The following is a 14,437-nucleotide window of genomic DNA, read 5'->3' as shown; positions in this document are numbered from 1 at the left end:
ATCCTGTCGTACCAGGACTGGTCTGGATGATTATTGGGTTTTTTGTTCTGGCTGAGATGAGAGAAATGTTAAATAATGAGCAGAGCCAGAGCTGCTGACCTGGTTTCGTCTCTGCTGTTTGTGTTGCAGCTGTTCGGAGACGAAGGCCGCCCTGCTCCGGGTTCTCAACTCTCTCCTCAGAGACCGAGCCCCGGGGGGATCCCTGAGGAGGTCCAATGTGTCAAAGACAAAGATGAGCAGCACCTGGAGGAGGAGACAGCATCGTGCCCACTCAGACAACCAGAAGACGCCTCCTGATCAGGTGGAGGAGAACGGCAGAACCAACGGCGTCCTGGAAGAAACCTGTTCAGAGCCTCTGCTGCCCAGCCACGCCTCCTCCAGCGGAGCCGCGTCAGGGAGGAGGACCAGGCTCTGCTCCCTGACCAGCGACCTGGAGGCCCAGTTGCAGAGATTAAATTTCACAGAGGAACGGCAAGAAGCTCCGCCCCACGTGGAGGTGGAGAAGCAGAGCTGGAGTCTGCGGAGGACCCCTGCAGGAGAAGCTTTGGACTTAAGCAGCTTTCTGGAAAAAGACTTCAGTATCCAGAGCATGGCCTCCATCATCAACGAGGACTTCTTCTACGACCCGGTTCTGGGGATTCAGATGCCTAATCAGGCTAACGGGCTAACATGCTAATGGAGTCGGACCCTAACCCCCAGTCTGATTGGCTGGGATCTACAGTTCCTCTGGAAAACTTCCTCATCGTGTTTCTTCGTGGCGACGATGAAAACTAAATCAGAACCAAAATAGAAAATGACTAAATTAAAGCAGCTTTTTAAACTGTTAATATTTAATAGTTTAATTTACGGGTTATTAACCATCTAAATTCACCACTTTTTTCTCTTGACATTAAAAAATTTTCAGTTTTTTCTCAAACATTGGGAGAAAAAACTGACCATTTTGACCTAAATGAAAAGGACTCCATCTGGGATTAAAACTAATAATTTATTACTGATCATTTTAAACCTTTTCTCTGAAAGAATTAGGATTATTACAGTAAACTAAACTTTCTCTCTGATCATATAGTTCTGACTCTTTGGCCCCAAAACTTCAAACGTTTAAAGAAACCATAAATCAGGACATCAACATTTTTACTACCTGGGATTTATAAATTGGTGTTTTAATCTGGATGAAGATTATTTACCGTCTAATGGATCGTCTGAGCCGAACCTCCTGCTGATGATCTGAATCCATTTTCTTTCTGTACAGGTTTGGTTTCTGTTGATCAGATTATTTGACAAAAGCAGATTTCAGAGCTGCTGCATCAAAGCTTTTCTACATTTTCCACCATCTTTAATTTTTCGTATTTATATATTTTTTACGTATTTTTTATTATAGAAGTTCTTTTATTTTAATTAAAATATTTAGTTTACTTGAAGCATTTTGAAATATTTAGTAATTTATTTTCTTACATATTTGTGTACACGGTTTAAAGATGTTAAAAGTTTCAGCTAAACATTTAAAGAATGAAATTTGGATGGATTTTATTTAAAAGTTTGAGTTTTTGCTGTTTTTATTCACATGTCTAAAACATCTGGTGTTTAGCAAAGAAATGTTTCCTCAACGGATCTGGTTTCCGTTCAGAGTGAAAACATCCTTATATTGAAAAAGTCATTCAACTTTAAGCTGTGAAGGAAAGGTGTCTCCTCTTTGCTTGTTGCCACGGTAACGGCTGGATGGAGGAGGCAACGGAATTTCATTAAGTTGTTTTGTGTTTCTGATAAAATTATAAGAAAAACACTTCAATGTCACGTCTGAATGTAAAACATTTAAACGTAAATGAGGTTATTTCAAACTAAATATTTTTAAATAAAAGTTTGGATTTCATCAGAAGCGCTTTGCTGCTACCCTTTCAAAATAAAATAATAAATGACCCGCACTTGTAAAGCACCTCTCAGAGTAAGGACTCCAAAGCGCTTTACCCTACAATGTATCATTCATCCATTCACACACACATTCACACACTGATGGTGATGAGCTACGATGTAGCCACAGCAGCCCTGGGGCACACTGATGGAGGCAAGGCTGCCGAGCACAGGTGCCACCGTTCCCTCCGACCACCACCAGCAGGCAAGGTGGGTTAAGTGTCTTGCCCAAGGACACAACAGCAGAATTCTCTGTCCAGAGCCGGGATCGAACCTGCAACCTTCTGATTACTGTACAACCCTCTCAACCTGTTGAGCTACTGCTGCCCAAAATCATGCAACTTTTAAAGTTTAAGAAACATCTGTGATTAAATGTTTTTAAAGAGCAAGTCACCCCCTACCAGAGTCATATTACATTCCCACTTTATGTTTGAAAAATGCAACAAATGCTGTTGCCTGTCAGACCAAGAGGGTGGAGCCACTAACACACACACACACAGGCTCACAACATTGTGACATCATAATGTACCAGCTAATGTAATAGTGTACCTCTTAGCCAATAGTGATGGCAGATTTAAATTAAAATGCAGTGCAGTTTTTACCTGACGACGGCGCAACACTGACAGTTTTAGGCAAATTATTTAAATTTTAACTAAGATTGAATAAAGTGCCAAATTATTGACTGTATGTGTCTACAGAGCAGTTAGACACTCATTTATATAGTTTATCAACAAAAAACAGTTGATTTGGGGTTGACTTGCTCTTTAACTGCTTCCTACTGTACTGTTATTTTTCTTTTTTAAAGAGCAAGTCACCGCCAAATTAATCTTTCTTTGCTGATAAACTAGATAAACGAGTGTCTCATTGTGCTGCAGACACGTGTAATTTGGCATTTTAGTGCTTCTTAGTTAACATTTAAATGTTCTGCTTAAAATTGTCAGTGTTGCGATGTCTTCAGGTAAAAACTCTGCACTGCATTTGAGTTTAAATCTGCCATCGCTATTGTTTAAGAGGTACACGATGACGTTGGCTGGTACATTATGATGTCACAATGTCAGGAGCCTATGTGTGTGTGTATTTGTTAGAGACTGCCCTCTCGGTCTGCATTTGTTGCATTTTTCAAATGGGAAGTAGAGTAAGACTCAGGTAGGGGGTGACTTGCTCTTTAAATTTTTTCTTTTGTTTTTTGTTTTCATGTTTAGTTAAAATGTACTTTAAGTTTTCGTGTTGAGTTTAGATTTGCTGTTTCACTTTCTTTATTCTGAATGTTCTAGCGCGCGCATCCTCCAGAACCTTGCAGGTCTTTTCAGCCCCTGGCCTGGGGCAGCAGCAGCAGCTCAGGAAATGGAGCGGGTTGTCCAGTAATCAGAAAGTTCTGCTGTTGTGTCCTTGAGCAAGACACCCAACCCTCTTTTCCTGCTGGTGGTTGGATCCGGTGTTCTCGCGCTTCCTCATCGAATATTCTTACCGCAGCGTGTTCCGACAGTTTCGCTCTTGTTTACAGTAAAGAAACACGCTTATGAAGCACGGTTCATTTTAAATAGGCGAAGAATACAGAACTGCAGTACAATTATTAGCAAAAATATACCGTGTGCGTGGTGATTTAGTCATGAAAAAGACCGTGTTTGTCATGATTTCATAAATGATGATAAACAACGGGGAAGTATTCTTGTTTACAGTATAATGATATTTTACAAGCCAACTGTCAGATGAACACACAACAAGCTGTAATATACCAACCTCCAGAGGTAGCGCATCTCTTAGATGAACAGCCTTGTTCATGTCAGCCAGCCCCAGGGCAGCTGTGGCTGCGGTGTAGCTCATTATCACCAGCATGGATGAATGAGTCCACTGAATGGCACTGTACAGGTGCAGGTCATTTAGCTTTACTGTTTTGCATTTTGGGTTAGGGTTAGGGTTAGGGTTTCACACACCCAGCCAGTCAAACCCAGAACCTGACAGATATTCATATCCACTACAGACCACAGTCACCACCCAGCAGAGTGCAGAAAGCTCCATTTAAACCTCAGTTAAGATATTTTTTTGTATTATTGTTTCATAGGAAGGTGTGGTGCATGACGTATAAACACAAAAAGAAAGGATGCGTAAGGTCCTCCCACTTGGCGCCACTAATAATAATGACGAAAAGGGAGGAAATCAGGAGTTGTTGGGACAAAGTAAAACCCTTCCACCTTTAAGACTGAAGGGATTAAACTAAATAGAAGAATCTTCTGGAACCTCTACTGCTCAGGAACCATTGTAGGTCCCAGTTATGACTTTAGCTATTAGCAGTGGCGGATTTAGCAATTTGGGGGCCCAAGGCGAACACAGACATGGAGCCCCTTACACAAAATTTTCGACAATCTGACCTTTAACTGGATTTGCGAAACTCTCCCCTCTTCTGACATGATTTAAACGGGTGGAAAACATCGGTCTCCCGAGAGCGCCACAAGCCGATAGTCGGAACCCAGCTCCACCAACATGTTATATTTCAACCCATTTTCTAAAGTGCAGCATTATGTTAAATGCACTGGGTTTTACCCTACTACATTTCAATTTCATGGTTAAACAGTACATGTTAAAATCTAAGCTCAACTCGGCAGTGACCTAAAATACATAAATATAATTTTACTTACCGAAAAAAATGAAGTGGAGACTCCTTGGACGCTCTATTAGTGCAATTAATGCCTCATTTTGTCCAACAATTGCACAAATAATATCCAAAAAAGAATACACACACACAGAGACTCAAAATCCCGGAACAGTTTCCAAGCAAGACCGAGGCTCTACTGAGGCCTTTCCACGGAGCTAGCTCTGTGGTACGTGGGTCTGATGCTCATTAATTATACAGAATTTTAGGCTTTTATTACACTTAAACAGAAGAGTGAGAGAAAAATTCACCCCCCCCCCCCCCCACCCCCCCCAGAGTTGTCATGAGTGTAAACTAGATAATTTAAACCAAAAACATGTTCTGGTACCAGGCTGTAAACGTTTATTTCTGCTGTTTAACATGGGAGTCAATGAGGATTTGCTTGCTTCTGACACCAGCCCCCAGTGGATGAGGGTGGAACTGCAATTTTTGGTACTTCCGGGTTGGCCTCAATTTTTGAGCCGCATTGTGTGGGCTTGGTTGTGATTTGTTGCACTTGAGACAGGGAATCCCGGTGGCTACCGTAATGAGTTGTATATGCACGAAAAGCCCTATTTTAATATTTTCAGCACTTTTGGAATTTTCCAGATATCTTGAACGGTTCAGGAATTATGGTAATGAGAATTGTGCATGTCCTATCCCGTTGGCGGTGACAGGATGGTAATAAGAATATTGTGGCATTAACAGAGGGGTGCCGGCAGTCAGGACTAGGGGGGCCCCCAACACAAGGGGGCCCCAGGCAGCCGCTGACCTATGTCTAATGGTAAAACCGCCACTGGCTATTTGCTAAGAGAACTCAAACTAAGTACCTGTCCAGGTGGAGGTGAGTTTAAGAACACTTGTGTTGTTGGTTTGGGTCTCAGGACAAAGTTGTTTATAAATGAGCTTCAGTGATGTTAGCTAGCTTAATGAAGCTAACGTGCTACTGTGTTAGCAAACCGAAGCTAACATACATATAGCATGTGCTATAGTTAGCATTTTTTGCTCTCAACCCCACATCTAAAACCTCAGAACTGCATTTGGTCCAGTTTAAAACACCAGTGAGCTGAAAAGTGCTGATTAATTTAGAGGAAACGGAAACAATTTAAGCTGATTACAGGAACTTCCGTCTGGGCCAGAACTCTTCTGTTCATGTGTTGAGTTTTAAAATGTTCAATCATATTCTGTCTAAATAATCCTAAATCTGGTTCAGATTAGTGACTAATCCTGGTTTTAATCCTGGAAGTGGTTTAGACCTGACTTCCCGTTGAGTCAGATCTTGTTTGGATTCTCCACTGGGAACACTGAGATCATGTTTATGGTTCCTGTGGGAACTTTAAACTGATTCCTGAGGACTTAATGAGCTCCTGTAGTGGTCAACCTGGTTTCAAAGTGAAGGATGGCCCTCAGGTTAGTTCTGTTAACTAGCATTCGATTATTCATTACAGATTAAACAGATTAGGAGAAGCTCCAAAGCAAAATCAGATAAACTGGTAAATAGATTTTTCTGAAACACAAATACCTGATAAAAGTCATGGAAATGTGTGTGTGTGTGTGTGTGTGTGTGTGTGTGTGTGTGTGTGTGTGTGTGTGTGTGTGTGTGTGTGTGTGTGTGTGTGTGTGTGTGTGTGTGTGTGTGTGTGTGTGTGTGATAAGGCTTTTCATATTCCCGTCTGGCTGCTAACTGATGGATGTTTCCGCCTTCGGGGGGTTTTCTTTCTGCCAGCTGCCGCTTTGATTCATCTCCAGACTATTATTACAGCCACTGAGGGGTCAAAGGTCAAACTGTCGCTTTAATGCAAAGCTAATTACAGTCGTAATGGATTTAGGCATCAGGATTCACAGACCGTTACGGCGTTGGTCTCCATTTGTTAAGACTACGTTTTTGTCTTTAATCTAATCTGAGAGGAAATGCTTTCTAATTGAAACTCATCTTTACTTCATTATTTCACCTGGATATTAATCAGATTATTAGTAAACACCTGATAAATTATGTAGCTGCAAAAACACCATTTACTTATTTAAATTAGTTAAAAAAAATTATTTATCAGAAAAGACCCAAATAACATCCCTCCCCATAATTAAAATAATTATTAATAATTATAATAGTGGCAGTAATAATAGTTATTATAAGTAATTATTTATTGTTCTCAGCCTTGACTGTAACACGTTCAGTTAGTTTTCTGTTTTAAGAAAATAATAATAGGAATTTATTAGAAGCTTGTCTTCATTTCTGATATTTAATTTATAAAAGTCTAATGAATAAAAATAAAACATAAATAATTCTGAACATTTAAATAAAATAACTGGATTTTAGCATAAATAATTTGTTGTTTTAGTGAAGGATAATAAAACAGTTTCATAAGAACAAATACAGTTTTAAATATTTCCATCCAGCCCTAAAAAACTGCACAAGTTAAAGCAGAAAAAATAATTTATGCTAAAAGAACAAAAAATCCACCAGAATGACAAAAAACAAACCACAGAAGCAAAGGATCTGAAATACCAGAAATAGTTTTAAATGAAATAAGAGATTAAAACAAACAAAAATAAACCATAATTATTCTAAATTAAATTCAAGAAATGTGAGAAATGAAAATTACTTTAAATATATTTAGCAAACATGCATAAAGAAAATAAAAATTCTGTTTAAATAAATGAAATAAAATAATTTTTATTTAATAGAAACTAAAGCAAGAACTAACAGAAACACTTAAACATGAAGCTTCCTGCTCTGCAGCAACAGCAGAAGGTCAAACGAGGACAAATGAAAATGTTTAACATCAAAACGAGTTTGTCCTCCTGAGAGACGGCGGCACTCGGCCCGGAGCCTTCAGGCGTCGCTCAGCCCCCAGAGAGCTGTCCTACCAGAACGCCGCCGCCGCGGCCCGGTGTTCTACCGCCGTGTAGGACGGGTGTCTGCCCGCACGCACGCACACACACACACACACACACACACACACACACGCTCTCTCTCATACGCACACACACACACACACACACACACACACACGCTCTCGCTCTCTCTCTCTCTCACACACACACACACACACACACACACACACACACACACACACACACACACACACACACGCTCTCGCTCTCTCTCTCTCTCACACACACACACACACACACACACACACACACACACACACACACACACACACACACACACACACACACGCTCTCTCTCACACGCACACACACATGCATGCACGCACACGCACACGCACACGCACACGCACACACACACACGCTCTCGCTCTCTCTCTCTCACACACACACACACACGCACGCACACACACGCTCTCGCTCTCTCTCACATGCACACACACGCACGCACACACTCACACATGCACACACACACACACACACACACACACACGCTCTAACACACATGCACACACATAGACTCAAAGTCACATATACACACACGCACACATTTTTCTGATAAATTTTTTTGATAAAATAAAAATGAATTGATGTCTCCAACAGTTAACGAGATTTTTAAAACATTCAAATAAACATTTGGCTCAACAGTGAAATAAATTAATTTAGTCTGTTTAAATAAAAAATCTTCCGATTATCAAATACAAATAAATAAACCACAAAACAACTTAAATAATTTTCCTTCAAACAATCAATAATAATCTGTGTAAAAATTGTTTATTTTATTTAAACTGAATTCTGATTTTAGGTAAAAATCTGTCAGAATGAATCCATCTGGTTTTTATTGTGAAAGGACAACAAACCCAAACGGCTGCAGAACCAGAACCCGCTCTGCTGCTGGTGGGAACCGGACCGCCACTGTTCTGAGCTCTTTTGTTGTGAGTCGTTTTCTGAACACAACAACAGTAATTAGACGATTCTGATGCAGGAAACCACGCCGGGTCTCCCACCGCAGCTTCCATGGGAGAATCCGACTGGAAAATGTGTGTTTATGGTTTCCAGATCGGCAGGATTATGGTAATAACAGGCTGCCGGGCCGGGCTGGGCCTGGTGGGGCGGGGCGGGAGGTGGGCGAGCTGCGGACGCTTATCAGCATGCTGCAGAGGGCGATCCTTCACACGGTCACGTGACAGCGACACCTTTATCACCAAAACCAGAACCAGAACGCTTCCGCAAGCACAAAACATCCCATCCATTCTCCGAAGATGTTATCGGTTCTGACCGGCGATGAGGTCCGGACACAGCGTTGCGTCATGGGACCATCATGAAACCCTAAAGAACAACGGAAACTGCACCAAACGACAAAGTGGATTTGTGAGGCTCTGCAGGTCTGATGCACCGACCGTTATCCCGTCAGATCAGAACCCGGCTCTGCAGCGGCTCCAGAACCCGTGACCTTCAGGGCGGGAAGCAGAACCAGCCTTCTGAAGGGTGTTTTTGCTTGGACCAGGACCGCAGAACCAAACAAGAACTCTTCTGCTACAGGATGAAGCTGTATGTAGTTGCCAAGGCGACGGCTGGAAGAGGGGTAGTTACAGACTGTTAAAACACACACACACACACACACACACACACACACACAGAGTTTCACGCTTCAGGAGATGCAGACCCAGAACGCGAGGAGCAGCGTGGTTCCCAGGCAGCAGAACTTCTTCAGGTGTCTCCTTGTTTGAGATGTTCCAGCAGATAAATCCGGGGAACAACTTCTGCTGGAGTTTCTGTGTTTGTCTCGGAGCGCCGGCGGTCTCTGCAGCTTTAACAGGATTAATTGAGTGCCGATGATCACCGGTTCAGCTGCAGAAGTCCCGGAGGAGGCGGCGGTCCAGATCTCAGCAAATTTCCATCAGCAGCCTCAGCTGTGTGTCCGTCACGCTCCCACGCTCACTGCACTCCTCGTCTCTGCTCCGCAGCCGGAGCTGTGGAATTAGCTGCTGCCGGGACAGCGCCGGGCTTCGGGGGGGGGCGAGCCATGCTGTCCGCATCCATTCAGATCCTGGCCTTCGCCCTGGCGCTGCTGGGCGTCCTCGGAGCCACGGTGGCCACGCTGCTGCCCAACTGGAAGGTCAGCATCAACGTGTGGACCAGCATCATGACCCCGCTGTCCCAGATGCAGGGGCTGTGGATGGACTGTGTGTGGTACAGCTCTGGGGTCTTCAGCTGCACCATGAAGAACTCCGTGCTCTCCCTGCCGGCGTCTCTGCAGATGATGCGGGCCGCCATGGTTCTGTCCTGCATGGTGGCCACCTTTGGACTTTTTCTGGCCTCTCTGGGGCTCAAATGCACCCGCTGGGGGGGCAGCCACCGAGCCAAGGGGCACACGGCCATCGCTGCGGGGGGGTGCTTCATCCTGGCCAGCCTCCTCTGTTTGGTGCCGGCGTCCTGGTTCACCAACGAGGTCATCACCGCCTTCCTGACCACGGACCTGCCGGACAGCAGTAAGTACCAGCCCGGAGGAGCTCTGTGCGTCACCTTCATCTCTGCTGGCTTCCTGCTGGCGGCGGGTGTCATCTTCTGCCTGTCGTGTCCGGGAAGGAGAACGGGTCGCTCGGACTACGGGTCCTGCAGCGACCCAGGGCGCCGGGAGCTGCAGGGGGAGCGAGAGCGACCCAAAAACAAAAGCGTCCAGCTGCAGACGGAGGAGGTGAATTCAGAGAAACCGGGACTGGACCAGTGCCAGCGGGTCTACTCGTCCCCCTCCAGAACCCCTCAGACAGACATCAGGGACAGCTACAGCCTGCAGGAGTACGTCTGACCCGTCTGGAGGTGGAGTTTGGAGCTGCTGCTTTCTGCCTACTGAGTGGGGGAGGTGTGCCTCTGGGTGGGGGGGTAATTACTAAATGTTGGAGATGACAGATTGTAGAATCAGCGGAAAGTCTCAGAGGCAGACGGGTCGGACCCGGAGAGGAGGAACTGGCTGCAGAACCGTTAGACGCAGGAAAACCTTTAAAAATCTGAAGTCAGCCTTCGTTCTCGGGCTGTGGAACCGTTCTGAGGAGAACCGGTGCTGGAACAGGGGCGGTCCAGAGCTTTCTGGGGGGGGCAGCTACCCCCCCCCCCCCCATGCCATTACAATCGAAGCTTTTAAACCAGCTGCTGTTTGCTTCATAACATTAAAAACATTTATTTTTTCCTTTTTTAAACCAAATATTTCTGGACTTTTTGGTTCTAATGTAGAAAAACTGAATCAGACGTTCAGCTGATTTAAATCAGGTGAAGAATTCCTGCCTGGGATCCGGACAAAGGATAACCGATGCATGAAGTGCTTTTATTTTGGAATGTCTGCTCTTATTTTCTATGTGGCTTGACTCAAAACCATAGAAAAAGAATCGCACTTCAAACATCTGAGTAGAGTGAATAAACACGGGATCTAAAAGGTTCTCCGAGCTCCTCGGGAACAGTTCAGCTCATCCCTGGAAAATTCAAATGGAACTTTTTTTTATTTGAAACGAGATTAAAGAACCTGAACCTTTAGATTCTACCGAACCCAGTTAAAACGGGTTTATAGAAACTTTTCTGCTGATCATCTTAAGAACATGAAGCTGATGAGCAGGAAGGAGAAGGAAAGATCACGTAGCGCTCCTCTACAAACGCCCCATCTGGTTAACCCATCAGCTATGGCAGCCATCTTGAACCAGGTTAGAATCAGCTGTAGGGTTCTGGTTTGGTAGAGTCCATCCTGGAGATGTTTAGCTAAAGCTTTTGTCTCCCGACGGCGTTTTAGAGCCTCAGAGGAGCGAAAACAAGGAGGAAGAGTGGACGAGGTCATAAAAATCCTTCCCATGTTATTCCAGACTAAAGTCTGGATATTCCTGATTTATGAACAGCCAGAGGAAGGAACCCTGATGCTCTTCAGATTCAGTTTAAGATGAGTCGTTCTTCTGTAGCAGCGTTCACCAAAGAATCAGTCCTTCACAATAAAAGCATCCGGCATGTTCCTCATAGCTTCTAAAGCAGGTGTTAGGGTTAGGATGTTTCTGCTGATAAACACATTATTATCTTTTTCTGACGCTACAATAAGAACAAAAACAGAACAGATCCATCTGGGTTCCTTTCCTCGGGCTGGACCTTACGTAGACTCATCACTTATCTGGACCCGTCCTCCTTGTCCTCGTCCTTGTCCGTGGCTCTGGGACACAAATGTAGGTGAGAATTAGGAGTTTAGTTGTTTCTACTGAGAAATCCCTGAATGTTTGTTTCTGGGGCCTCTGAAAGCTTTTAGATGCAGAAATGTGACTGAAGCAATAATAAATCCTAACCGAGCTCCTGTTATTCCGTGTTGTTGTGTCAGAATTCCAGATCCCAAACATCCTGGTGACGTTCAATTCATCTGTTCCTCACAGTTTAGGGGGAGGAGGAAGGTAATGATGCTCTTTGCTTTCCCATTATCTGTTCTACACGGCTGGATGCACACTGCACCCCCTCACACACACACACACACACACACACACACCCTCAGCTGTAGGACGTGTTCAGGGTGAAGCTGCGTCAAACACATTCGGTGGGCGAGCTGTCCTCTAACCTGAGAGCTGTCAATCACTCCTGCTGGGGGGGGGGGGCACAGCAGCTTGAAAAAAGGTTAAAAACTGGAGAAAAAAAATAAAAAACAAGAAAAGCTTTAATGTTTGTGAGGAAACTGTGAATCTGAGCTGCAGAGGCGCTTCAGCATCAACAGAATCATTTATGAGCTTCTGCTGCAGGTTTCGTGTTTCCGCTCCGACAGATCGCTGGTCCCCGCCTGCTCCTCAGCTCACCTTTTCATTACAGCTCTCTCTGATGGTTCATTAGCTGCGGTGTTGAGTCTAAATAAAACCTCTTTACACCTCCTCCCTATCAAACGTTTTTCATAAACCAGAATGTGTCCATCTGTCCATCCCCGTAACCCGCGGGGTGTAGGTTCCTCCAGTCTTTGTGTGCCCCCCCAACCCCCCTTCATGAGAGGCAGAACCTCTTCTAGACAACCAGAGAAGTCCAGTTGTTTCGCTGTACTCATGCATCTACACCAACATGCTGCAGCAACAACTCAGTCAAAAGGAAAACAAACTTGAATGTAGCTCCTGTCAGTTAGCCTGTCGAGCCACCCTACACAGGTGCTGGTCATGAAATAAGATATCAGGACTAAGTTGATTTATTTCAGTCATTCCATTAAAAAAAGTGAACCTTGTTTATTAGATGAATTCATTACACACAGACTCATGTATTCTAAATGTTTATTTAATAAGAAAATCCCAAATTCAGTAACTCAGAATATTAGGAAAAGGTCCTCTGGTGCCACAGTCTAATCAGCTAATTAAGCCAACACACCTGCAGAAGCCTTTAAATGGTCTCTCAGTTTAGTTCTGTGGGCTACACAGTCATGGGGAAGACTGCTGACCTAAAGGTGGCCACTGACACCTCGCACCAGGAGGGAAGACACAACAGGTCATGGATGTCACTCTGAGCCAGGTACATGCGCCGGTGCATCAGTGGTGCTCGACCCATCACTACCAAGAAGATTGGTCCAGTTTGGCTGCCTCACCACTACATATTTCAAATACAACGAAGGTTTCTACAGACAAAAACATGGCGGCGCCATGGGCTCCCCCGTGTCACCTATTGTAGCCAACCTTTACATGGAGGAAGTGGAAAGAAAGGCTCTTGGCTCTTTTAAAGGGAGAGCACCCAGCCACTGGTACAGAAATGTGGATGACACCTGGGTCAAAATCAAAACACAAGAAGTGGAATCCTTCACTATGCACACCAACGCCGTGGACAAAAACATCAAGTTCACCAGGGAAAACATAAAGGACAACTGCTTGCCTTTCCTGGACTGTGCTGTGCACTTAGAAGAAAATGGCAATCTCATCATTGAAGTGTACCGGAAGCCCACACACACACGGACCAGTACCTCCTCTTCGACTCACATCACCCTCTGGAACACAAACTTGGAGTAATCAAGACCTTACACCACCGGGCAGACCATGTTCCCTCTAAGCCGGAAGGGAAAAAGAAGGAACACACACATATAAAGGAATCACTTAAAACATGTGGCTATCCTAATTGGGCGTTTATAAAGTCAGCAAAGATGCACAGAAAAGAAGACCAGACACCAGCGAGGGAGGATAAGAAAGACAGGCGCAACAACCTTGTCATCCCCTATGTAGCCGGTGTATCAGAGAAACTCAGGAGGGTTTTCTCCAAACACAACATACCAGTGTACTTCAGACCCAGCAACACACTCAGACAGAAACTGGTTCACCCGAAAGACAAAACTCCTAAACACAAACTGAACAATGTGGTGTATGCTGTACAGTGCAGCGAGGAATGCCCAGACCGCTACATCGGAGAAACCAAACAGCCACTTCACAAGCACATGGCACAACATAGAAGAGCCACCTCCACGGGACAAGACTCAGCAGTTCATTTGCATCTAAAGGACAAAGGTCACTCTTTCGAGGATGCCAACGTTCACATTTTGGACAGAGAGGACAGATGGTTTGAAAGAGGAGTAAAGGAAGCCATTTATGTCCACTGTGAGCAACCATCTTTGAACAGAGGCGGTGGTTTACGACACCAACTGTCTGCCATCTATAATCCAGTTTTGAGATCCCTTCCCAGATGCCTCAACGCCCACGCATATCCTGGGCCATCTGACCTCAGGAATTCACATGATAGGGTGGGGCCAGGCTTCACAATGAGCTCACCCGAAACTCTGGCTGAATAGGACCCACACCCACCCTCACACCTTGGCTCATAGAAGATCATCAGGGGGTCTTTTGTTCCCTCTTCGGGGGGAAACTCCCACTGGGTTTAAATCTGGGACTCTCCACCATTTGACCTTAGAACTGAAGAAGCCTCTCGGATGAGAGGTGAAACGTCTTCAAGCAACTCAAAGAAGTCCAGACGCTTTTCTTTCAAAGCTCATTAGACTACAATGACCTGGATGACTGAGAACCTTCACAGACACAAAGTGCTGTG

At 44.6% G+C, this 14,437-nt stretch overlaps 2 protein-coding genes across 3 annotated transcripts in view; both read left to right on the top strand.

The window, feature by feature from the left end:
- LOC107377938 (rho guanine nucleotide exchange factor TIAM2) overlaps positions 1-1,356 on the top strand; it is a 30,375-nt gene extending 29,019 nt beyond the window's left edge. For both annotated transcript variants that reach the window (XM_015947900.3, XM_070544540.1), the window contains one exon: positions 130-1,356. In XM_015947900.3, coding sequence (XP_015803386.3) covers positions 130-676 — 547 coding nt within the window. In that variant the 3' untranslated portion in view covers positions 677-1,356. The remainder of the gene's footprint in view (positions 1-129) is intronic.
- Positions 1,357-9,256: 7,900 nt separating this feature from the next.
- Positions 9,257-10,355, top strand: LOC107377937 (claudin-20). The gene has a single exon (XM_070544636.1). The coding sequence runs from the start codon at positions 9,453-9,455 to the stop codon at positions 10,233-10,235; it is 783 nt and encodes a 260-aa protein (XP_070400737.1). The 5' UTR covers positions 9,257-9,452; the 3' UTR covers positions 10,236-10,355.
- Positions 10,356-14,437: the final 4,082 nt, after the last annotated feature.

Source organism: Nothobranchius furzeri, chromosome 2, assembly GCF_043380555.1.
Source record: "Nothobranchius furzeri strain GRZ-AD chromosome 2, NfurGRZ-RIMD1, whole genome shotgun sequence".
NCBI lineage: Eukaryota > Metazoa > Chordata > Actinopteri > Cyprinodontiformes > Nothobranchiidae > Nothobranchius > Nothobranchius furzeri.
The sequence above is the reverse complement of the archived record's forward strand: the minus strand, read 5'-3'. Positions and strand labels throughout refer to the sequence as shown.